The sequence below is a fragment of the Saccoglossus kowalevskii genome, chromosome 2 (assembly GCF_978046115.1).
Source record: "Saccoglossus kowalevskii chromosome 2, keSacKowa6.1, whole genome shotgun sequence".
NCBI classification, from domain to species: Eukaryota; Metazoa; Hemichordata; class Enteropneusta; family Harrimaniidae; genus Saccoglossus; species Saccoglossus kowalevskii.
This window is the reverse complement of record NC_140642.1, coordinates 7,445,245-7,472,445: the sequence shown is the minus strand read 5'-3', so window position 1 is coordinate 7,472,445 and position 27,201 is coordinate 7,445,245. Positions and strand designations below refer to the sequence as shown.

General features: G+C 34.8%; 3 protein-coding genes across 8 annotated transcripts in view; 1 reads left to right on the top strand and 2 right to left on the bottom strand.

Moving 5' to 3' along the window:
- Positions 1-7,094, bottom strand: part of LOC102806727 (uncharacterized) — a 42,494-nt gene extending 35,400 nt beyond the window's left edge. For both annotated transcript variants that reach the window (XM_085490409.1, XM_085490418.1), the window contains exons 1-2: positions 6,648-7,094; positions 2,746-2,902 (exon numbers count right to left, since the gene is read on the bottom strand). In XM_085490409.1, coding sequence (XP_085346535.1) covers positions 2,746-2,848 — 103 coding nt within the window. In that variant the 5' untranslated portion in view covers positions 2,849-2,902; positions 6,648-7,094. The remainder of the gene's footprint in view (positions 1-2,745; positions 2,903-6,647) is intronic.
- Positions 7,095-7,387: 293 nt separating this feature from the next.
- Positions 7,388-16,295, top strand: LOC100372653 (protein-L-isoaspartate(D-aspartate) O-methyltransferase-like). Of its 5 annotated transcripts, none has more exons than XM_078012896.1 (9): positions 7,388-7,473; positions 7,672-7,855; positions 10,894-10,998; positions 11,242-11,273; positions 12,249-12,353; positions 13,081-13,201; positions 14,240-14,325; positions 14,746-14,918; positions 16,051-16,295. In XM_078012896.1, exons 2-9 carry the CDS (start codon positions 7,735-7,737, stop codon positions 16,079-16,081), a joined length of 774 nt encoding a protein of 257 aa, XP_077869022.1. In that variant the 5' UTR covers positions 7,388-7,473; positions 7,672-7,734; the 3' UTR covers positions 16,082-16,295. The 5 variants fall into 5 exon arrangements, with proteins under 5 accessions (XP_077869022.1, XP_085364809.1, XP_085364814.1 ...); XM_085508683.1 differs by lacking the exon at positions 16,051-16,295 and adding an exon at positions 15,518-15,647; XM_078012900.2 differs by having other exon boundaries at positions 7,425-7,473; positions 7,666-7,855.
- A 1,552-nt stretch (positions 16,296-17,847) lies between these two features.
- LOC100372505 (26S proteasome non-ATPase regulatory subunit 8-like) lies at positions 17,848-27,153 on the bottom strand. The gene is made up of 7 exons (XM_002731351.3): positions 27,042-27,153; positions 26,247-26,319; positions 19,926-20,028; positions 19,720-19,813; positions 18,653-18,751; positions 18,317-18,502; positions 17,848-18,202 (listed from the first exon to the last, which is right to left on the bottom strand). Exons 1-7 carry the CDS (start codon positions 27,147-27,149, stop codon positions 18,068-18,070), a joined length of 798 nt encoding a protein of 265 aa, XP_002731397.2. The 5' UTR covers positions 27,150-27,153; the 3' UTR covers positions 17,848-18,067.
- Positions 27,154-27,201: the final 48 nt, after the last annotated feature.

Sequence of the window (27,201 nt, the reverse complement as noted above, 5' to 3'; positions counted from 1 at the left end):
AAAAAACACCCTAGCAAAACGACAAACTATTCAAGAAAAAAAAACATTTTGAGCAAAATGTACATTTTCAGAATATATTTACAGCATATCCACAGATGTGTACCGATGACCTTTACCAAAATGTTATCAACCAATAGGTATATGTTAGTTAATATCACAAGGATTATGGGTATTCACAGGCACTGAGCAACGGTATTAGTTCAAAAACTGTGCATGGAACTCAGTGGGAAAAGTCAATTGCTTGTACATAAACACATAAGTTGACATTTGCTACAAATGTATGAATTAATTAAGTTTTAAATCTGTCTTTATTATCATTATTATTATGTTGTTGTTTATCAACTAAATTATTATTTGTCTTCACTACAATAAATCTGGTAATGCATTGATGTTTGAATTCTACTTCTGGAGCGACTAAACAAAACTAACATAGGAAGCACAGAATGTTTGCTTGGTTTCTATGGTAACATGAGTAAAAGACCGAATGACTATTCAGTAAAGTATGGTGTGAATCTCAGTCTAATCTTCACATCAAATTTTGATTTTGTAATACAGTCCATCTTTCATGACGAATGCCACATGCAATTCAGTGACTTGATGATACCCTAAGAAGCTGAAAACGGAATTGCAATCAAAGCTACCGAACAACTTATTGATGTCTGTTCATTGGCAAGGCAGATTTCTTGTGAACAGTGTAGCTGTCGCATTTATTACAGTACATATACCCCGATACACAGTACACATGTTGTGTTGAAAGCAGTGTCACAATTAAACATCAAATGAGGACAAATCACATTTTTATCATACACATTGTTTACATATGGAGGCCTGTACTATTTCACTCCAAATTCAAAAACAGGTTTTCCTGCACAAATGTCACATAACTTTATTGTCATCAAGATCCCGGTATGTACATATACAAGACTAGAGCAAAAACTTTAGCAAATTTTCTGTTGAAATTGTTTATAGCACAAATGTCAGGCTGGTATGGCATCAAGAATTTGCAGTCAAAATAAACTTTTTAGTTTATGTAAGCTTCTAATGAGATACACTTCTATGGAACGAATACAATACTGACATACAAATATCAACTGTAAATCTATATTTAAAAATAAATTTAAAATGATATACAATTATATTACAGTAATGAATGAGTATAGCTACCTGAATGTAATAGAATAAGTCAATAATGTCAAACCTCAAAAATCATGCCACCTATAACATCTGTATTGACTGAAACCAAAAGACTATATAGTGTGTATTACACTGTTGGTAACTACAAACAGTAACAATAGATTACATGGTTATTTCAGACTTCATGCTAAACTAATTTGCATGTCTGTAGGCAAACCCACTAACTTACAAATTATATGATCAATCCAAAGAATTTTATACTACAAATTATGTATCTAGCTATAAAAGACAGTATTTACTAATATCAACATAGTGTGTTAAATTTTCTATGATAACTTAGATTACCCAAGTGGCAGAACTGATCCTGACTGAATTAATGCTGACATTCAGAGTTATAATAAATATGGGAATTTCAACAAATAAATTCTGGTCATCCATGAAATACTGAACTGCATATACAAACAAGCTTCCAGAATATCATACATTTACCACATGTAAATATAATTCCAACATTCATTAGCAGAGAACTGCATGCAGTTCAGTTCAAAGCAGTTTTTTTACATAATGATCTGATCATAGTACAGTAATATCATTATTGTCACAATACAATGACATTAACGAATGAATCAAAAGTTGACTAAAATGTTACTACTTTAACAGTTTATATACCAGCAATGGTATATGTACCTTTATCGACAATGTGTAAGCAGCAGTGCAGAACAGAAGATGCTGAACTATAAAATAAAGTCATTACTCTACATCAGTCCCTTCATAAACACTATGAGCAGAATGCAATCTCCATTATCAACAAACTGAACAGCTGCAGTAACTAACCAGTGAACCAGACATGAAATGTATATGCATTAAACAGGTTTTGCACTAAACCTGCAAGTCCTGAAATTTTGACCATGAATTCACTTTGTAGGTGACAATGACTGATCTGTCAAAGGTATTTCAGGAATTACAGCAAGGAAGGAAGTCATGGAGAGAACTAAACAAAGAGAGGAAGGAAGGTAGTCAAGCTGACGTCACACTAAAGGATATTTGGGTATCAAATTTTATCTATTTTTCATCTTCTTGATTTGTCAATGGTCTTTAAACTATCGTGTAGTTATATTAGTTAGTTTTACAATATGTCTAAGTATGACACCCCCCCCCCCCCCCCCATATTATATGTATCGTCCAGCATACATAGCTGTGATGTAGAAACTACAAAACACATACAGCTCAAGGTCCTCCACAGGGAGTAAAAATAAAGGCTAGGAAATCATCAGTCACACAATATGAGGCAATAACAGTGGTACAATAGTTTTCCATATGAACATTTTAACATTGTATATTCTGAAATTGTAATTATACACCTAACATTAGTATCACATGGTTATAAATATTATTAATATTCCAAAAATATAACATTGAATATATTTCATGTTTTGAAGACACACTGTGTACCCACACAGTGATTACTGTATGCAAAAGAAGGTAGGACAAACTTGTATACAATCATTTTAATCAAACTAAAATTTAATTTGGGATTAAAAATAATACTAAATCTTGGTAACATGTGCAGTACAATTGCTGGTATGTACAAAATGAGTTGTCTAAACATACCTTGTATAGATGCATTCTCTACCTGACTGGTCTCACAATGTGGCAAGGGTGGAGGACCTTTATCTGCAGTCTTCCCTGAATTGTCTTTGTCTTTTTCATCCATGTTTGTATTCTTATTTCTATCCTAGACATTGGACACTGGGATTGACGGCTACAACTGGGAAAACAAAACAAAAATACACTGAAGTACATTTTTACATTAAGTATTACAACAAATAAACATAATTGCACTGAAAAAAAGTTTTCTAACTGATATTCATATAATTAATTATAATACAGCATAGATATGGTTATATAAATACATATATCAGTAGTTTGTGAAAGAAATAATACATTTGATGATTAACTTTGCATATCAATTAATTAACTAGTTTTTGACAATGGCATTTAGTCATCCGATAAATAACTAAAAATAATAAATAAAAAAAAAAGATCTCCTGCATATAAATGTTGGGAGAAGGCCAAACAAGCATACATGTAGGTCTTTCTCTAAATGCAAATATAACACAGCTAAATTTAGTGCAAATAGCAATTAGAAGAGACAGACATCTGGTTATGTTTATGTTCATATACAGCCTAGATGTACAGTATTTCCAGAATAAGAATAAACCCTACTGAGTAGGATAAGGACATTCCAATTTTATTTAGTTTATACTGTTACCGGGACAAGTGATTTTGTTCATAGTGGCCTTCATCACATGACCTGCAGTGTTTGAAAAAAAAATATTATCACAAATTTACTGATATGCATAGCAAATATAAGTGTTACAGGAGGTGCAAATGAAATAATCAAATGAAACTCAAAATATAAGTTTTACCAGCTTTCTAACCAGCTGATCTACCTTCTATATTCACTGTGGATACACTAGAGGTGAAAAGTTACAATTATAATTTGGTTAACATTTTTCCAAATTATGGTTGTTTTTCGGCACTCACTCAAACCATAGACCCTAGGGTCTATGTTCAAACCAGAGTGCAAAAGTGGGTTTAGTACTTTTTAACAATTGTTGTTCTGCAGTATAAAGCAGAAACATTCCATATTACAATTAATAATATCTTACACAACATTCCCAGAATTTCAACTAATCCAGATACTGACCTCTGATAACATAGCTTTTTATTTCAAAGCTAGACTATGTTGGTGTCAACCTTTCTAGTTGTAGTTTCAGTGGATGTACTTATTTCAACAACAAGTCTATTGAAGCTTTGGGGGAAAGCTGCCAATGGAAGCCTTTGTGTTTGCCTGTTTTGCATCACAATACAAAGTACTCTATGCAATAGACTTGTTTACTGTACACTCTGTCCTCGCCAAAAACACCTATCACCAAGGTAAAAACCTTTTATCAGATATCACTGTATGAAAAGTCAGTGTAACCGTGTTTCCCAACCACACCATTTTGGTGTTACACAAACTAATATGGTGTACCAAAATATTCACATAAAAATATAAATTCAGCTCTGTTCACCAGCAAGTGAATGAGGTGACCTGAAGTCACCTGATTTGAAGCTTGTGAACAATAAATCAAGGTGAGCATTAGCTTCTCTTGGCTGTACTGTACGTCTTGAAAATAAAGCATTTCCAAGGCGTGGTATGTATAGCAATGGATTAAATCCTGTAATAGTGACCAGCATTCACACAAAGCTTTCACAATGAATGTTCACAAATACTGTATAAATTGTCGTCACTATCGTCAAACATGTTTACTTCAATAAAATTTCTTTAAAAAAGCATGCACTAATCAGCAGTAAAGAGGGACATTGTGGAAGGGGGGTAGGGATAGGTTGAAAACTTACTATGAAAACTAATTTACTACAAGGGATAACTACAGAAACAGTGATATAAATGAATGCTGCTGTCACAGTGTCATTGTTTGAATATGCTGAAACTGCTTGAATCTCATAGAAAAGGATTAAATCTTCAATGCAAATATCACAATTGTATGTATTTCACCTTGTTCTATGGCTCAGCATGACAGTGATAAATCAACACAGTGACCAACATCATAAGTTTTGGAGTGGTAATAAAAACACTTGAGACAAGCACCAATAAACTTTGCAAGATTATGGTGATAAAGCCATTTTGATGATTGCAGTACTCTTGCCAGTGACCTTATCCATGGAGCTCCATGCCTTACAATTGAACAAGTTCAGGTTTATGTCAAAAAGCATCACTGCTCAAGGACAATAGTCAGTCAAGTTTTAGCAGAGCCACAAGAGAGCAGGCATTGAAATAACTCTAAAACATCAGCAACATTTTTTACTGTTACCATGACTGGTTGAAACAGAAAAAAAAACGTTGAAGGAAAAAACATATATCCCAATGTACTATATTTAAAATTTAACAAAGACAATTCAATTATAGGTAATCCAATTAAAAAAGTTTGCACTATGTATATATATTGATGGAAAGGGAATATAGCAATGCTTTTTGCTATTAATTACATTCTACAAAATGTAGCCTTCTTTGCATCTTGGTTTGTTCCTGCAGCATAACTAATTTTTCATGTAACATACTGGCTTTGCACACAGCTTTGCAGGATTTATGCGCAATCGTTGTATCTTTGCAGATTTTCTATCTAATTTTATTATGCACAAAATTTTGCAATTACTTTCTATGTAACCTTATCAACTGAGTTAAACAATGTATCATCACATTTGTAAGACAACTATTAGCATATTATACCTTTATGCTACCAGTTTGTATTAAAGTAACAGTGCTTATGTGACAATATTTTTGTAAGACTATGCTAAATCCAAATTTTATTTCTGTTTGAAGTGTCTGTTTCTTATAGCACAGGTGAAAAAAAATAGTATATCACTTGTATTTTTACATAAAAAATTCACAATATGAAATTGTGATAAAATATATATATTTAAGTGATTATCTAAAATTTAAAAGATGAGTAACCCATACTCTTAGTAAAAGTGATGTTCCATGCAAATGTAGGTCTCATGAATGGACAGCCACATAAATTGCAAGCCAATCTGTTATTTCAGTGACTAAATACATGTACCATCTTTATTATGTGTGGTTTAAAGACATGGCACTAAGGGATACTGAAATGGTTACTTTTTAAACAAGTGGACAGAAATAAGGACTGAATGTGACACTGATGATTACATAACCAAGGTCAAGATACTCAGAAATCACTTAATGTCTAAGATAGTTTTCATAGCTAAGTAAATATACAGTCACTCTCAATTATGGTAATTTTGTGGTTTTCACAGGTGCAACTATGACTAATCTGGTTCAGTGCCACAGTATATATACCGGTAGCCCCAATGATGCCATTTGCCATGCCATTTGATGTTTAAATCGTAATAGAAAATTACATAACATGCTTGGTAGTTTTTTACCATTATGAGAACAACACCAGGACACACACAACAAATATTAATCCTTGGTACATTGTATTCCGTGTTGAACAAAGTTTTTATTCCGGGATATAAGCTAGACTGGCTAAATTGGAACACAGACAGATGGCATGCCCTCTCAATTCTATTCACATTCAAATGAGTTCCTTAGTAACAAAATTAAAATCCAGTACCCTGACCATGTTGAAATGTGTTATAAAAATATACAGTAGAGACGTCATGTTAGCGTCCGTATTAGGAAGGAAGTAACCTGTTCGAGATAAGCAGATTACAAGTAACAAAACAAGACAATGACAACAAAACAGAATCAAAGTTTCTAGATGTCATATGTCAACACGGTTGTTTTCATAGAGACATCATGCAAAAATGTTAATCAAACTTGCTTAAAAGCTAGAATGAGACAAATTTGTCGGTTTGATTGATGTCAATTACTGCGTACGAAACATATATGATATGATATTTACAAACAAAACTACGAATAGTCATCCTATATTCCTAGAACACACTTATTTTAAGTTTGACCTCACCTTGTACTGCTTTTCTGACACGGGTCCCGTCGTGCGTACCAATGAATGACAATCACACTATATTGTAATTTGTATCACGGAGAACTTGAGTTTCAGACGAAAGGAATACGTATGTAACACTTAAACAGGTGAATAAAATCCATTATGAAAACAGAAACAGAATATCAAAGGTGTAGCTAGTTGAATGAGAGCTTTCACTGGCTTGGGTACATTTATCTGGTTGGTGATCTGCACGGAACCGAGTTGTCTGCTCTATCGGAGAATAAATCCATAAAACGTAGCATGTGCACTGGATAACTTGAATGACTGATAACCTAAAATAACAACGGGTTGAACTTTATATGATAAAGTCCTTCGTGACACAGGATTCAGAGCAAAATAAACAAAAAAATTACATGAACGCAGATTAAACACTACATCCCAGTCGCCATTGTCGAGCGTAACAAGCCGAATGAGAGACGATGATGACATCAGATTATTAATGAATGCAAATTAGATTGTACAAACCATTCCACACAAGGGGTGCATAGTGTGTTAGTTAGGGGAACGACTGAAGTAATTGTTTCATGTTATTGTTCTATACTAATGTGGACAATAATATTAATGTAATACTAAATAAACTCACTTTTCGCATAGTTTATTTATTATTTACGCTATATATTGTTTCAGAGATGTAGCCTATGGCTACTAAAATAAAAGTCGCTTGTTCCACTGGTCAAAGGTCATTCACCTTTTGGTACACAGACGAAACGAGACGAAACAACCATAAGCTGCCCTAGAGGTCGCACTCTGCAATCAGTACGTCGTTTGTTTGCGGTTTTCCGGGGTTTGTTTAATTTCCTTTTTTTGCAAGGTTTGGCTAGTTGATTAGTCACACATGATCAAGTGCAACCAACGATAGTGTTCTTATGATTTATGATCTACTTACCATGACAGAACTCGTACTATTTATTCTTCGATAGGGCATTAACGCATACTACGTATTTGATGACATGTAAATATGCTTCATTTTTTTGAGTGCCAGGTATATATAGAACCAGCCAGATACGTACGCTATTGAAGGAATTACTTCGTGAGAAAAACGGAGATGAATAGTTTCTGCGCAGTCTCTGTAGCCTTTCTGACATTGTCTATGGGGGCGCGATTTTCTGCAATGGCGTGGAAATCTTCTGGTACGAATCACCAAGAGTTGATCAACCGACTTCGACGTAAGTTGCAACTATTATTAGCTGTATTCAGCAAAGTGACATTTCTAGAAGCATCTTGCCCACGCCCGATATATTTTGTATTGAAATAGTTGTAAACGAGCAACGATTCTTGCACGTAGGCGAATGGCACAGGAATATAGAATGCGAACGATGCCCTAGTTTTAAACGTGTTTTACATATATAACTGTAATGACATGAATATATTTTTTGTTGGTAAACCAGAATAATATTTTGTTTCTTACAAACTACTACAAAGACTGAAGCTCATCCCTGTGAGTGTATGTATATTATTCTGCGTTATCACAGCAGTTGCATACATGTACAAGTAAAGTTCACCGAAAGTTCAAATGCTTTTATGGCTGTCACTCATTGAAGTTCGTGGGCGGGGCAGTGCGTCAACAAGTTATGTCATCAGTATTTGAAATTTCCCAAAATCGTGTACCAGAATTTCACCAGCCTTGCCAAAAAGTTATCAGCCCTATATTAGAGATTATTTTAAAATACTTTCGTTCAGTGTCTGGAGAGGGGAAATTGCCGGTGGTTACCTGGGACACTCTGTTTTTGACTTTGTCAGTGGGGGAGGGGTCACCTTATTTCTGAGTTGCAGTACAGAGGTGGGGTGGTCAATGTGTTTTAGTAGTGTGATTGGCAGAACCAAATCACTGACAAACTAAAATGATTTCAAAGGGCAGTAGTTGTCGCGCCGCGTCCTGTGCGATATTGGACTCATAGCGTTGTGTTTATATGAAATTCGAACATGTACTGTGGGTAGACCATTTAATACAAGAACTATATAAAACACATGAACAACAATATTTTCATGTTTTGTAACAATAACTTTGAAATTATATAACATACCGGTATACTCAAAGTCAGCTGATGTCCAAGTTATATTGAGTATAGGTACTTGTAAAATTTGTGTATGTCTTGTGTGATAATGACCTCTCTGTTTGCAAGTAGAATCTTGTAGGGCCAAGTTGTGTACAAAAGATTATACCCATATTACCACTGAATAAAATGTAAAATTGTGGATATTGAAAGATTATTGAAATACATACGATTTTGTTTTCTGAAAAGAAATGTCCATGTTGTATAGTTAATCACAGCCATGCTATTTCAAGTGTAATATGTAAATATATTTAAACATCTCTATTCATTTTGTGTTTTCGAGAGGGCCACAGAAAAAGTTGTCATTTTTTGTATACCGGTATTATTTTTCTCAGATTGGCAGCGAATTAAAAAAAAGATACATTTGACTAATACTAAGACAATTAGTTATAAACAGATTTTGATGTTGTCACTGTTGTTTGTGATGAAAAATGTGCACAGGTAATAAACAAATCATTCTACCTTGAAACTATCCATCGCCAAAAAATAGATTATAATCGAACAGCATGATGTATTGCCCATTTATATAGCTGTCATTGTTGATGTTGATCACCAACAACGAAATACATTTCTCGCTCTGCTGGAAATATCCTTGTTGTCAAAAAAATCCTCGACAATAAATCTTATTTAAATTAAACTTAATCAAATGAAACACAAATTGTTTTATATTTTTATGTGAAATGCTCAAAGCCTCAGAAGCTTTAACTCTTGGTGCCTTTCAGTTTTGTTTTTGACTTGTGTGTGCGAAGGACACAATGGGAGTCTTTGCAGTTAGTCTGTCTGTCTGTCTGTATGTATGTATGTATGTGTGTGTGTGTGTGTGTGTGTGTGTGTGTGTGTGTGTGTGTGTGTGTGTGTGTCTGTTCCACTGATATATTGAAAACCACATGTTGGTTTTTGATGAAACTTGATGCAATCATGCTCTGGGCTAATGCGTAGATTTAATTAGGTTTCAGTAGCATATTAATTACCTGATTTGCATGATAATTAGCTAATTTTTAGCTGTTTCATGACTATTCTACTGATATCTAATGAGCCACTCATTAGATTTTGTTGAAACTTGGTACATAGATGCTCTGGACTTGTTTTAGGTAGAAATACATAAATGGTCTGTGACAATATGCAGACATTATTAGTTTTACAGTCAAATCTGTGCATATTAATTACATGATTTGCATAATTACTGTGGAATACTTTATTTTCGCTGGAATTAATTTTCGCTGAAAAGGCATTTTGGGCGTTTTGCTTGGAATTTATTTTCACTGATTTTTCATGAGTTTAATGTGAAATATAGGGAAAAAAGTATATTCGCTGGATTTTATTTTCACGAAATCATCCCTTCAGTGAAAATAGCGAAAATAAATTCCAAGCGAAAATAAAGTATTCTACAGTAGTCAGTTTTCATCTTGTCCATGAATATCTCAAGTTTTAAGTTGCGTCTCCAATAATCTCAGCACATGGAAGTACATTCTAAGCGTTCTTTGATTATTTCTGGTTCGAATAAACATTATTTATGTTAATGTGATTGTGAACATAGTGAACTATAAACTATTTAACTGTTAATATTGATGTAATGTTAATTGAAAATTACTGAAGGTAACAGCAAAAATCTACTATCTTCAAGCCAAATTAGACACAAGCTATTCATTGTGAAGTAACATGTTTTCAAGTTGCATTTCTACTTCATATTATATGCAGATCACCTCTGATTGTGATCACCATGATGGAAAAATGATAAAATCCCAACATAATTGTCATTGCTGTAGTCACTCAAGTCTATAATATTTCTCATGAACTGTACCAAATCCGAAATCTTGTGATAAATACAGTGGTCATGGAATTTGCTCAACTTTCCTTAGGAGGGGGTCACCTCTTTTAAAAAATTCACCTCTTTTTTTTTTAAACAAGGGTGGGGTATCATATTTTTATAATGGTAAAAATAAATGAACCACTCCATGCTTAAGAAACTGGCCGATCCCTTCGGAGTGGTAGTAGCAGTATTAAAAAAGACATTAAACAATTTTTACAAGACCACTGAGCATGTAAGTTTTAAATCTTATCAGCCTTACTGGAAAATAACCAATCCTGCTAGGCAGTAATTTCAAACACTAAAGGTCATTTTACGTAAATTGTAATTTTCTTTTCTTTAGAGAATGGTATCATAAAACATGACAATGTTTATGACGCTATGATGGCAGTGGACAGGGGGAAATATTCAAAATATAACCCTTATATGGACTCGCCCCAAAGCATTGGTATGTCTAATTACATGTATTTTATCACTGCATTGAAAAAGTCATGTTAGTTTATAATATGATCAATAATCAACTGTTTCGTAAGGTACATCAGGAGCTCCTGATGAGTGAGGTACATGTACTTGTACCTTACAAAACAGTGCTGTCGAGTTTCAATATTCATGTAGTTGTGTATTAATTCCTTTATTACGTGTATATACGGTACTACATGCTCTTTGACACTGTTTTATTTCTTCAATTTAGGTTATGCAGCAACAATAAGTGCTCCTCACATGGTGAGTACTTTATTATGGCGTGTGCATATACTAGTAGAAGAATCATGCTCATTGTAAAGTACTTTATTTTCACTGAAAGGATGATTCAGTGAAAATAAAATCCAGAGAATATACCTTTTTCCCCGTATTTTACATTCAACTTGCCAAAAATCAGAGAAAATAAATTCCATACCAAACACCCAAAAAGTCTTTTAAGCGAAAATTTATTCCAACTAAAATAAAGTATTTTACAGTATATGTTTTTTCAACTCAATTATTTATTTTTTGGTAATCAAAAAATATTTTTTGTCATGGTCATGAGGTGATACCTCCCATGCATAACATTGAATGTAAGCTTGATCTCAACTTCCTGAATGTTATTTTAATTTCAACTTGAGACAACTGTCACTGAGTCGGTGTCCTTGAGCCACCAATGACCGCATTGATGGCTCAAGGGGAGGAAAGTGTGTTGTGTAAAACTAAAATGTCATTATGCATGTTCCAGTTTATGCAAAATACATCTTCCCTAATCTTGAAGCAGCAAATAGTTATCGCTGACATAACACTGGCAATATCTTTCCATGAGTTATATCTACTTTTTGTGAAATTAAAATTTAGTATTTGATAACATTGGAAATGTGCTCAAATTATTTTAGCAAACTTCCATTGTTTGATATACCAGTACATGCTGTCACGGTATCACTTTGCGGCAGTGGGTTGTGCCAGAGTTTTGTATCTCTTTTGTGTACTGACAGCCAATCACACCGCTGACCAGTTATTGACAGATACATGCTATTTTGATAACATTATCATTATTCACAACTTGGAATGATTGACAGTCACAGCACTATGACCCAGTTTCCCCAGTCTGTCGTCACAAGCGACTTGCCAAGCACTCTTCTGGAGCCCGAGGCTGAGTCACAGAAGCCCAATGGTAAGAGACTGGAAACGAGTATAGTAAATTACTTATCGTATCATTTTTTTCACCCTGAACAGCATGCCCATGCTTTGGAATTACTATCAAATCATTTGCATGAAGGCAGTAAAGCATTGGATGTTGGATCTGGCACTGGCTATTTGACAGTGTGCATGGCTCTAATGGTAAGTGCAATGTCTTATGATTCTGGGAAAACTGTTAGACAGGGAACACAACGACTTCTGTGAACACTCTCAGATACATGTAATTAAATCATGTAAATTTATGATGAGAGTTGTTTACAGCTCATAAAAATCTCTAGTGTTAATATGTGATACATTATGTTAGACTCTCTTTATTTGGCTCCCATGTGTACAAAGCACAAACCAGAGGAAATTTTATACCGATGTATGTCAGTGTGTCAAATCTTGTTCCACCAATATCTCAAATGCCACTGACTGGATCATAATGAAACCTGGTACACAGCTATTACATCATGAATAGAAGACCTAATTAGCTTTTGTTACAAATCTCTATATGTTATGTGATTATATTTTTTTGGGTGAAAACAAGAGTACCAAGTTTTTTGAATGTCTATCTTGGATTTCACAGTGTTATTTTATTGGCATATTTGTGCACTTGTTTACAAAGATTCATTGCAACAACACAGTCATAGTGTGTGGGGATTCTTGCTGAACCTGTTGATGCTCTGTCATATCATGACAAATATTACATCTGTCTGTACATGTATTTGTTTTCATCTGAAAAAAACACAAAAAAATAATTTATATTTGTATCTTATTATGTCATATTCAATTATTATTTTTACTGCCACAAATTAATACTGCAAGTTTTTATGGTAGACTTGTAGTGACAGTGTTATTGATACACATGAATATGTTATTCCATCAGTGTGGTGAAACTGGTAAAGCTATTGGTATTGATCATATTCCAGAAATTGTAGAAGAATCTAAGAAAAATGTAAATAGAACACATTCTCAACTTGTTGAATCTGGAAGGTTAAAATTATTAGGTGAGTGTACACGTATAATGTGTATGTGCATATGTTTGTGAATAAAAATGAATATAAAGGTGTTTTAGTTGTATACCGTATGTTTCAAATTTTATAGGTTAACTTGTGTGGACATGTTAAAAGTACTTAGTCTAGTTCCCATTCTGATGAATCTGAAAAACTGCTAATTTGGGATCAATCTATGCCACCAGGATTCTATGAGATATGAGTACCATTCCCAGTGCACTCAAGAATGACCTGGTGAATTCTGCGGTATCACTGATTGGCTGTCTCCATGACTTCAGTACATTACCATGGAAACTCGCATACATAGACTGACCCGTGAGTGAAGCCCACCTACAGCCCTCCAGTCTATTATTCATAGATTATTCAATCTCATGATAATAGACAGCATCTAGTCCACGAGTTTAATTCTTGTAGAAAATGGCTTTCTTTGTATTTTTGTGATTGCTTGTATGAAAAGTAGTTCATCATAGGTGTTGTTTCAAGCTGTTTCAAGTCACATATTACATTTCCAGTTTGTAGTAATACCTAATTTAGTGTGTGATAATAGCCCAAAATGCCACAAAACCATTTCATGACATTTGAGCTTGAGCAACTGTTTGGGATCAGTGATAGGATTCTACTTCCGTCATGAGCTATGTTATCACATTGTGTGTTAAGAAAGAAAAGTGTTCTAATGTGACAAGGTGCTCAATATTGAGTTTTTCACAGATTTAAATGTTTTCAGTGCTATTGTAACCTACCAGTGGCAATACTGCTTTAATTTGGTGAAAACTGTGTTAAATTGTAAATTACAATATAATCATAATCTTTATTTAAACTGTATCTCAGAGTGGGATCTGTCATTTTAGGATTTTTTTTCGTTTCGTAATTTGAAACAAGTGTGGATGAATTTTTCTAGCTCAATGATTGTTTTGCCATTTTTACCTTTTAGTATATCTGTTAGGTGTTCATCATCCGTCCTAAAGTTGCTTTTATTGTATTTAATATTCTTGATCATGAATAATAATCATATACCATCATTACTTCTATCAGCTGGAGATGGTAGGAAAGGTTTTCTTGAAGAAGCCCCGTTTGATGCAATACATGTTGGTGCTGCAGCAGAGCAAGTCCCACAGGCTGTAAGTACACAACTCTTACTGCTACAAGTATCTTTATTATCAGCTCTTGTTTGTACGTAGTCTAAAACAGGAACTTGGGTTCTGCATGTCTGTCTCTTCATTTGTCTGATGTACTTTCTCTGACATACTGGACTGATGTATAGTCCTCTTTCGGACAAAGTCTGAAAATGGAGGATTGAGTTCTGTGTTTGTTCTTCCATCCATATCTCACACATGTTTGGTCCAATCACGTTCAACTTCACATCTGATATCATATCATTATATATGCATGTGCGTGTGATTCGACTGAAGATGGCAGTCATTTTAATCGAGGACAAAACAGTATCTACAGTATTGCAACATTCCCAGCAATCATTTCACTATATTTAATGACATCATACATACAACTGATGATTACAGCTTTGTTTGATTTATACATAGCTTCTCGACCAGTTGAAACCAGGTGGTCGTCTGATAATTCCTGTTGGGCCTCAGGGAAACAATCAGATGTTGGAACAGCATGACAAACTGGATGATGGCAGTATTGTAAAAAAGAATTTGATGGGTGTGATCTATGTTCCATTAACCAGTAAAGAAAAACAGTGGTCCGGAAGGTTCAAATAATTTTTATATTTGTCAAAGAACGTTTGATTTTTTGGTGTAGCACTCGTAACATAATTTTAAAACCTGGGTTTTTCAGTTTGAATTCATATGAAACCTCTGCAACACTCTTTAATGGTGCAAATTTTACTATATATCTGGAAATTATAATTTTAGTATGGTAAGTATTAAATTAAAACAAGTTGGAAAATCAAAGGATCCTTATTCCAACTGGTATTTCAAATAAGATAGTATGTGGTAGGCCTGGTAATTGTTCATTCTGCATTCAAGATTGAGTACTGTAGAGGGATATGTGATCAAACTAGCTTAAAAACTGATTGATCATTGGATTACCAATTGTGTTTGGATTACGTAGCTTAGCTTTACAGCTGATATTTAATTTATATAATAACATTATATACAGTTGTACAAACTTTTTGTAATATTTCTGCTATTGGCTGATTTCATTTTTTACTTAATGGCTAGGTAGAAGTTAGTTTTTATAGATGGTGTTTAATTGATGTTTCTCTTTTCCTGTTGTGTAAATTTAAAGAGATATCGTTGTGCATGGCAATAAGCGAATGACTTATTTAACATTCTCTTTTGTGTCAAGGTGTGTGTCGATGTGAGGTGCATGGAACATGTGCCGTAAGAAATAATGAAGCAACTGAATAATGCAGCGACTATAATTGATGGTTGTGAAATAAAAATTAAAGTATTTCTGGGTGGTACATGTCACACAAGTTGTAAATCAGCTCAGATACTAACAGTGCTATCTTGGCTCGAGAAACTAATATATGTAGTTTGCCGTTTCTTACAATTGTGAACCAGCTAATAGTGACTATCAAACCATGTAGGGATGGATATTGTGTTTCTATTGACAATTTATATTCTGATGAAAAATTATAGCGCCCTCTAGAGTCTAGACTGAAAATACCAATCAAGCATGTTATTGTATAGTGCTTTGTATGGCATCACCAGGTACTAATATTATTAATGCTTGGTACATTGATACCTCTTTCTAAAAACTTGGCAGTTAATGTGGTTTCAAATACTATCATTAATTAAATTATTTTTTGTAAATATTAACCATTTACTAAATGCAGTATATGAGTAATATGTATATTGATTTGTTTTTGTTCATAGTAAACCGAACAGTAAACACAGTGATTTATAATTTGCTGATAGCCAGTGCCATATGTAGTATTCCCTTTGCTTTACTATTTAATTTATATAAACAGCAAAGCACATGTTGATTTGCTGCTTTGGCTGTAATTTGATATCCCACCTGATGTACATATGTAGGTGGCAGAATTGCACAAAGATTTTTTTTTCAATCATTATCTATCATTCATAACTAGTCCAATAAAGCTACTAATTTGATGCCTAAATCAAGAGTTTGTGTTATCGTATAAACAGAGGTGTCAACCTGAGATGCACCACAGATTAATCACTCACTCCCCAGGGACAATTTGAAATTTTACTTGGCTTCATTTAATATTGATTAAAATGTAACTCAATGGGCTAACCTTTAGAGTTGTGCCTTTGTTCAAAAAAAAATAGCCCCCCCCCCCCCCAAATATATTTGGTCACTGTAAAATTTCAAATTATCCCTAACCTCAGTAAATAATGAAATGCATCTCAATGGGGCGGTACTCGTACACAGGCAGTGGTTGATTTGCTGTGTCTTGATGTCTTGAAACCCCAAGTAGGAAATTGGGGATTGACCACAAACAAGCGACCTGACTGTCGAAATAGCTCCGCTGTCTTCATTATGGAACAAGAATCGGTAAAGTGGCATTGTGGTTGACGGTTTCGAACAAGTTGTCGAAAATAACATTTTTTTACTAAAAATCTAAATTTGCATATTTTGACAAACATTTTTAACAATCTGACAGAGGACCATTGCTGCAAATATCAAAGCATTTGGACTTGCAGTCGAAAATTTTTTTTTTACCAAAAATGACAAATCTAAATTTGCATATTTTGAGACGAATTTAACAAATCTGACAGGACCACCCTACGTATCCTTGCTGCAAATATGAAAACAATCTGAGTTACAGTTTAGGAATATTCACTAAATTTCCATATTTTGACACGAATTTAACAAATCTGACAGAGGACCACCCCATCTTTGGTACAAATATGAATGTAATTGGTCAAGTACTTTTGAAGGAAAACTTCACGCAGGACGGACGATGCTGGAGAGACCCCCCCATACCAACAGCTCCGCTGGGTGATACATTTGATAAGCCAGATTATAGTAGTGTTGACTTAAATATTAGAAACACTAACTGAGTAATAATACATTTTGGCTTGTCACTAATCTTCAATAGCAGATGGTTTACGTTTAGTATTTGTTCTTAACAAACATTACCGGTAATGGGAAAGTACTAGATTTCTAGGTTCATCTAACAAACTTTGTGGCTTTGTTGACACCACTCTCTGTAAAACTTCTCCGGAACCCCCCCACCCCTGCAACACCATGGACAAGCGCAATCCTCATTTGAGTAATCTTCGGATGCTACCACGCAGCGACTCGCCATTAGAATCGTTGCAGTTTCCATCTCAGTAACCAGACTCTGAATTATCTACTTAAAACTCCATGGAGTTAGTCCCATCATTTGCACTCATCATTTTACACATCAAATTTGAATTTCCTGCACTCCCAAGTGCATTTCTCAGTTTGACATGTCAGCTTAGCTCCCATACTATTAGGACAAAATATGCATCTGTCTCAAACACCATAATACATCAATCTTGCAAACTCATGTTATCAATAATTTCAAACAAACGACAACAGGATAAAGATGGTGGCTCAAGCCATGCAGTGTTATCTAACTTTTAGGGGGTGTGGGGTCCCTCAGATGTTCGATTTTAGAGTTGTCCCTTTCATCAATTTTAGTTTTCAAAAATGAATACATTCATACATTCAAAGCAGGCTTTTGAAAACTGAAATAACTTTACTGTCAATATTCATAAAAGAGTATACACAAACCTACAAGATACAAGCAGGGTTTACACTGTTTTTACATCCACTCTGAATTTGCATATACCTAACTAGTCACAAAAACTACTGAGCTGAAAAGCTTAGTCTCTCGCAGCAGTTCAATGGATAAAGTTGTTATGGGAAACTATTAAGGTGTACAGGTAGTAATAGCACTTATACAATCATTTCTAATTCTCTTGCATATACTATAGCTTGCTGTGCTAATTCAGTTGATGGTATTGTTTCTTCTGTTTCTTTCTCTTCATTCAGGAAATGAAAATAGTTGTCACTGCCCAAAGACCATCCTCTCTGCCAATAAAAGAAAATATGTTTACAATCCAGGGTAGTGTAATTTCTTGAATGAATGCCATTCAGATGAATTTATTCATGGGTAATACAATCCCAGAGGGAGTTGACTCTTACCTTTGTTGCATATTCTTTCATTTCTTTCTGTTTCTGGTAAAATAACATCCTGGCTGCCTCACTGAAAGCTATTTTCTCGTATGCCTTCTCAGTACATGCTGCAATCTCATCTCTTATTGTTCCCAGTAATATATCAATAAAATAGTTGTAACTCTCTGCTGGCACATTACCTTTGGCTAAAAATACCTACAATGTAAAAGTCAATTACGGTAGCTGAGATATTGCTAACCCATGAGTATGTAAAGATAAAACTATAGATGTGACATAAAACAATACTTTTTCATTAATTAATTGCCCTTTCACAATACCAGTTGAGAAATCCACAAACAGACATACCTTATTATAACTACCTTCCATTAAATACTGTTCCATTGAGACTGGATGTTTGATATAAATATTACTATGGATCTCTTTTGATGGCAGTAATTCTAGTTCCTATGGAATGTGTAAAGTAAAAAGAAATTAAATACATGGGTGTAATAAGTATTACATTCTTCCATGATGAGAAGATAATACTGGGCAGGCGGCAGGCTGTATTTTAGTTTGTAAATTCTGTACCACACCAGAAGAATATTCAAACTCTGATAATGATGATATCACTTATTATGTAATCTAAAAAATTGCTCACAAAATTCAATTTATTAGCCAAAGTTGGTAAACTAGGAACATGTTGATTTCGTATTGATTGAATCATAAAATTGCAACGAATTGTAAACATTGTGTCAATAATACAAACACCACAGCATGTTCAAAGATAAGTGCTTGTTTAGGCTGGACAAATACTACCAGGTATTAAATAATTTGTTTATTTCTGTGAGAATATTTGTTGATGTACATGGTAATTTTTGTTCTTACAGTACAGTTTATTTTCTTCAACCCTACATACACTCCACCACAAATGAAATAACCTAAGTTTCGACATGCAAATAGAGCTGGAGAAGATCACATAAATAAAAAAATCGTCTAATTTTGATTTGTTGTCATTTTGTATTCTTGTTTCAGCCACTGTTGCTAAAAAAATGAATTCTGTAGTAATACCGTAATAAATATTGAAACTTTTTATGGCATTTACAATAAAATTAGGCAAAATGGAAGAACACAGGGAGTTTGAAAATACGTATACATGTATTCTATCAGTTGAACACCATTTCCACATTTGTTTCACGTCCCGAGTATGGCCACGTCTGTTCTATTTTTAGTAGCTTGGGCCAATTATGAACGAACATTATTCAAAACTTTACTGCAGTGAGGCAGTAGTTTCAGTCAAATTGAAAGAACCTAGATTTATTTTATCCACCAGTCTTTACACAGCTTCTACATGTGGGCAGGTGATTTTTCTAGAGATACAACGTATATGAGTCAAGTACATGAAATGACATTATATACTGCAGAATGTAACTTACTGTATGGAATTCAGCAAGTCTATTTTGTGACAGCAAACAGAGAAGATTAAGACCAAGTAACTGATATTTGTAAGCTGACTCAGGCAAATCATTCCTGTTAAAAGTAAAAAAAAAATACTACATTATTTTTCAAAGATACAACAGTTCAACATTTTGATTCTGCTCACAAGTCAGATTGTAGAGATTAATGAATATTGAGTACTTACTTAAAATCCAGGTAATATATTTTCAACTGTGCCATGTAACGTTCAAATGAAGGGATATCTTTTGTGGCTATACTCCACTGTGCACCAATTTCAAGGATATCACCTGTTTTATTAAATGTAGGTACATGTAAAAATATTTGGACAAACGTAGCAGACAGGTATTTGACATGCTGTGTTTATGTCGCATGGGACCAGTGTTCGAAATTAACTGAAAATCATAAAAGGCCCGAAGGACCTATGTCAAATTGAAACTGTAGGTCCTTCTAGCTAACTGTAGGCCCTGATATTTAACAAACAAAGACTAAACGGATAATACAAGCTTGCAATTGCAAAATCTTTATTTACTAATTAATCAGATATATTATCTGCAGCCTCAAAGAGGTCATCATCATTTCTTTCATCGTCACTAAACTCATCAAAATCTTCAGAAAAAACACTGTCATGATCACTGGCCGACTCTGAATCTGACATGCATTTTGAACTCCGCCTGCCAGCTAATTTGGAATGTGCGTGGTTTACGCCTAGACCGTTCGTATTCTTACTGTTTGTCACGCCTTTCTTGTGTAGTTTTCAGCGTGTTTGATGCAAATCAAAGATGGCAGAACATAAAATGTAAGCGCAAATTCTATTGGTTTGAATCGGAGGCTTGATCGGCCTACAACCAATCAGATAGTTTGTTACAGTTTCCACGTTCGGCGCATTTCGCGATCATTCGGCAAGCTTGAATTATGACTTGTATGCCCAGGTCGATGAGTGATGCCATTTGTTGATCAAACGTGCAAGAAAACGCAATTTTGAAACAATTCTGGAGTTACTATCGATATTTATTATATATTTGGTCTTACAATCATACTAAATAATGGAACGTTTTTTTTAAATATAAATTTATGGTCGGTCACAAGGACTGATGGTTTTTCACAGCTCTAGGCCCTTTACACCCACTGTCGGCGTGAGGCCGACGGACTGACGTTAATTTCGAACACTGCATGGGACCCATATTGGACCCATATTAAGTGTGACCACTGTGGCACTTCAACATTACTATAGGCATGAAAATTCAAATCAAAGAAAGCTTAGAAAGAACTCCCATGTGCTAAGAGTATTGGAGACACATTAAATATAATTTGAAATTACTTAGCTGAAAACTAATTATGCAAATCAGAAAATTAACATGAACAGATTTGATTGTAAAACTAATGAGGTCTGCACAATGTAACAAAAACTCTATGTACCAAGTTTAATTGAAATGTGATTAGAACCAAAAAATTATGAATTATTATGCTAATTGGGGAAATAATATGAACAGAGTTTTACCCCAAACTAATTAGGTTTGTACATTGTCCCAGAGCATCTTTGTACTAAGTTTCATTAAAATGGAAATTAGTACTTTAGATATCAGTGTGAAAGCTTAAAATTGGTTAATTATGCAAATTGGGTAATTAATATGTACAGATTTTAACCCACAATTATCCAGGTCTGTCTATTGTCCTACAGCATCCATGTATAAACATTCATTGATATGTGATGATTACCGTAGTACCTGAGATATCAGTGTGAAAGTTGGAAATTGGTTAATTATGCAAATTAGGTGATTAATATGCACAAATATTTACCAAAAACTAATTGGGTCTCTGCATAATTTTAGATTCATTGAAATGTGATGATTAGTACTTTAGATATTAGTAGAAAAGCTGAAAAATAATTATGCAAATTAGGTAATTAATATGCACAATTATCTACCCTGAAACTAATCAGGTCTCTGCATAGTCCTAAAGGATCTATGTACCAAGTTTCATTGAAATGCGATGATTAGTACTTGAGATACCCGTGGAAAAGCTGAAAACTAACTAATTATGCAAATTAGGTGATTAATATGCACAAATATTTATCCGAAACAATTAATCTCTGCATAGTACTTGAGTATGTAAGTACCAAGTTTCATTAAAATGTAATGCTCACTACTTAAATCAAAAGCTGAAAATTAATTAATTATGCAAATTAGGTAATTATATGTACTGATATTACAATAAAAACTATCAGGTCTGTGCAGTGTCATATGACATCTATGTACCAAGTTTCACTGAAATGTGATGATTAGTACTTGAGATATCAGTGGAAAAACCGAAAATTGACTAATCATTATGCAAATTAGGTAATTAGTATCCACGGATTATTACCAAAAACTAATCAAAACCTAGCATTAGTTCAGAAAATCTATGTACCAAGTTTCATCAAAATCCAATGAGTGGTTCTTTAGATATCAGTGGAACAGTCATAGAACAGCTAAAAATTAGCTAATTATCATGCAAATTAGGTAATTAACGAGCATGGATTTTAACCAAAACCTAATCAAAACCTAGCATTAGTTCAGAGCATCTATGTACCAAGTTTCATCAAAATCCAATGAGTGGTTCTTTAGATATCAGTGGAACAGTCATAGAACAGCTAAAAATTAGCTAATTATCATGCAAATTAGGTAATTAACGAGCATGGATTTTTACCAAAACCTAATCAAATCTGCGCATTAGCCCAGAGCATCTATGCACCAAGTTTCATCAAAAACCGATGTATGGTTCTTGAGATAGCAGTGGAACAGTCGGACACACATACACACATACATACACATACACACACACACACACACACACACACACACACACACACCCACCCACCCACACACATACAGACACACTAACTGCAAAGACTCCCATTTTGTGCTTCGCACATGGGAGTCAAAAAACATTGACTGTTTTTCAATAGTCTGTGTTGCATGTTTCTATAAATACATAAATGCAAGAATTTGGTGAGGTTAATTTGCAGAACTCAGTCTTATTCTGTGAAGCATACATATTGGGATTCAAAAGGTGAAACAAAACTATGTTAGGGGAGAGTAGGAAATCAAACGGGCGGTGCACCACGGTCATTATCGCGGTGGTGGTGGATGCTCGCCGGTCGACCGCATTTTATGCAAATTTATGCATAGATTCCATGTCGCCCGCAGTGGGCACGCACAGCAATTCACACTTATTGTCAAGATCATTAATGAACACAAAGAACTGGGAAATTAAAAGAATCACAAAGTTCCAATGAAAAATTAAATCAATTTGGCAGAGCCAAAAGCTAGGAAACTAGTCTATAATAGTTGACATTATGTAATTTGCCTGAGCCTTGGAATAAAATCACAAAACGATCCAGAAAGACGTAGAGATCAACATAATATAAAATATGATCGCATTATTTTGTGAATATATATCATGCATGGTCTCAGAAAATGTTTAGAAAGATTAATGTTTTATGTAGACCAAATATAATCACGCATAAGTATAAATTCAAAGTGTTTTAATACATTGGTGAGAGGTCGCATTTACGTGAACAAGAACATGCACTATTAAGAAGGAAAAGCAAGCCAAAGTCGAAACGGGGTGTATCATGGACTTGGTACAACATGCGCTGCGATAATTGAGTGATCGTCGACATCATTTTGGGGCACAATTGAACTTCAAGTACGTTGCGAAACTTGCTACGCGGCGATGCTGACATCAAGTGTGTGTTGACTGAAGTTTGACCCCAAGTCACGCACTGAACTGGCGCGTTACCTTAGCAACTCTTTTCTTTCTTGGTCCGCGCTTCGATCTCGTAAATTTGTTATCATATCCGGCGGTACTGTAATAACACAACTTGTATCCAACTCTGTATTGGCTTTGAATATTTCAACATCGTTTACTTAGTGTGCTGCTTTTCTAATAACGCAAATATGTTTACAGTATTGCACAGGCTTTAAGTATTCTAACTCTAATAACCACGTGTTTGAATTACGTGCGGCAATGGGCAATGACCTCAATGAGTTCACGCACTGACATTTAAATTCGGGCCACCCAGTCTGACGCAAAACGATATAGTTACTTAACATTTGTTCAAAAAATCGGTAAACTCTCGCGAAGAGTTAACTGAAAGGCAACATCATTTTTGACCCAAAAAAAACAAAACACGTCAATACAAGATTATGTGTGCGAGGTTAGATTTATAGAACGTACATGACCGCTTAACTCTTTTTTTTTTTTAATAATCATGTCGCACGTGAAACACAGGAGACATTTTAGTTCGTCCATTTCTTGTTTACCGATCTTGAACTTTTGTCTGGAATGCGATACAGGCAAAGAATAAACATTAATGATACCCACCATTGTCAAATCAACAAGAGGCTCGAATCAGGAAGGCTCGGCTATTTAAAACTTCGTAAATAACATTCTTTTCATGTGGTAGACTTTATTCAAGTGTAACAAACGTAAGTGAAATGTATGGACGAGTCATAATACTAGTACAGTCAAACCTGTGTTAACGACCACCTGTGCAGAGCGGCCACCTGCTCATAGCGACCATCTTAGTACAGTCCCTTCGCAATTTACACGTTAAAGACACTGGATATAGCGACCACCTGTCCAACGCGACCAGCGACCACCCTATTGTAGACCTATTCACACTTTAACCTTTGTATAATGACCACCAACATTTCCATCAGACGGTCTCAGGAAAAAGACAATAGCTACTTGCGAATCGCTAACAGGAAAGTGGCAATATGTTACTTTCAGATTTCCGAGTAGACAATCTTTAGGGCTATAATAGACAGGAGTGACCATCGCAACTTGGTTTGTGAAGTTGCGAAAAAGTAAAAAAAAAAGTTGAATATCATCTGAATGTAACGTCTGGAGACTGGAAAGATTCAAATTAAAACAGTTTCATTCAAAGTTTGAAATGTAAAACTAGATTGTTTCCGATTGGTACTACCCCCGGTATACTATCGATCCCCAGCCAGCCGGCCAGCGGCACTTCTGTGGACTGTCTGTCTCGCACATGAAGAGCAAATTCCTCCCGTCTCGAAAACAAGAAAAATGAACCAGTTTTAATGAATGAGAGATGTTTTATTTACCTTGTCGACGTGAAATATCCAAACAAAATAATAAAACATACGTTTATTTCGTTTCCATCGCGGGATTGCAAAATCCGACCTACCATGTTGTTTGTTGTTGATCGTTATAAATTATGCTAATGAAGCTAGCGCATGGGCAAAACGTATTGTTACTGAGGGGTCATCTCGGGGTTATTCTCAACGAAAGATGTTTTCTATTTTGATCCTCTTTTTATAAACGGTAATATCAATAATTCGCAATCGAGAAAATTCGTTTGGGCAGTTTTGACACTTCGATGCTTGCAACAAATAACTGTAAAATTGCGTGTACGATACTCGTGTTTCATTTCCGATTCGTTTAACTTTCTAATTCAACACCCATCGAGAGTTGGAGCATTTTTAATGCTTGTTTGTTTGTTTTTTCAAACACTGCAACTTTGTCTGTGCATTTTGTCACAGTGTACAATCGACAATACTAACGATGGGACTGATTACCGCCTGTGATGGTATATGTGTAGAGACTGGCGAATAAGACTGCATGGCGAGAGTGTGAAAGTCAGAGCTGAAACGCCAATGCGGCCGATCGTTGACAATCGTTCTTATGCATTAAATACACCAATGAATCCATGGGCAGAATCACTTGGTTTCAGTGAATTTACATGATATAATTTGTAGTAAAAAAGTAAAGCTGTGTAATTATCAAGATGAAAATGAGTGACTTTTATTAAAAAAGACCTATTCATTGTAGGTTTGTTTTTATGTTTTGCTTATGATCTCCCTTAAAATTCCGGCCCTAATTAATATTCATGATTAAATGAATAAATTAGGCCACCTCCATATAAAGACCACCTGTCTATAAAGGACAGTTTGACTCAGTCCACTGACTGTCCTTTATAGACAGGTTTGACTGTACCTTCGAAAGTTACGACTTTTACTCTTGGAATTGGTGATAAATACATGCATAAAATACAACATTGTTTCACGCAACAACAATTCGTATACAGCATTGGACTTATGGATTTTTATATTAATAAAATACGTGGGCCGATAATATAACCATATGCTTAATATTTCCATGCCAGCGATGCTCGTAACCTGCTCGTAACTATTTGAAACAAAGACTCATGAAATCACAAAGGAAACTGTTAAGAACGTATTTCACACCTTTCCTATGACTAAGGTTGCAACCGGTACCAGTGGCCACCATGGTAGAGACCCCAAATTATAAGCAGTCCGCGGTTCTCCCCGGTGTACCGCGGAGAGCCGCGGTGATTACCGCAGTGAACCGCCCGTTTGATTTCCTACTCTCCCCTTAATGGCAGACCCAAAATGGCTGAGGTGGAAAGTGGGAAAGGACATTTGACTAGCGTATGTACCCCTATAATGTACCACCCCCTAACAGGAGAATTGCTTACGTGCAATAATAAGTTCTTGTTTCGATGGTGAACCTTCTTCTGTTGGCAAAAACTGAAGATTCAATAACATGATCTGTAAATTAAATAAAAAAAGTCCTTGATATCACACAAATTCAAAATACATTGCAGTACATTGTTTTCACAGGCTTGAATTAAAACTTACGTGTACAATTGTTTAACAGTTGTCACAACCAATTACGAGGGATTATTCCGTTGTTTAAAGAGTTTCCCTGCTTTATTGTACAACTTTATTAGGATCCAAACAAGGATACGATTCAAAAAATATTATGCTATCATATTCAAAATAAATAAGAGGGAGATTGGGCAGTAAAGCCATTGTTGCGTAATTTACTTGTGGGCACATATTTACAATAAATGATATTTGTGGCGTTCTTCTATTGGAGATGTGCAAGGTCACCCACAAACTTTATTTTTAAAATACCTTAGCAAAAAGTTGCATGCTTGTAAACTGTGATACATATCCACACAATTGTGAGTGGGATTTTTTGTGCAAAAACAACCCGTTTTGAAATGGCGGACTGACGTAACTAAGTGTATAGTAATCAAAGAAGTCCGAATTTTTACTATGCGCTCACTGTGTAAAATAGCACCGATTTTCCAGTTTGAAATTTATATTGTCGTCTACATGAGACCTGCAAGGGTGAACGTATATTTTGATGAATCATGTATCTGAGAAAGAAGTAAAAACCAAATATGTCACTAACTCTTGTTTCTACAACAACGACACTTACTCGTTTGGCTAAAGACGAAATTTGTGAATGAATCATGACTTACCTTTAGTTTAGCAAGGAGTTCGCCACATTTATCAACGGCTGGAGGCTTCCTTGCCCATTCTTTATTAAGTTGCTGGTACATAGTCACGGCTTCTTTTATCGTCGCCATTTTGATAACTAAAAGTATTGTGGGTAAATAGCGCCATCTGTGCCAGAAAACT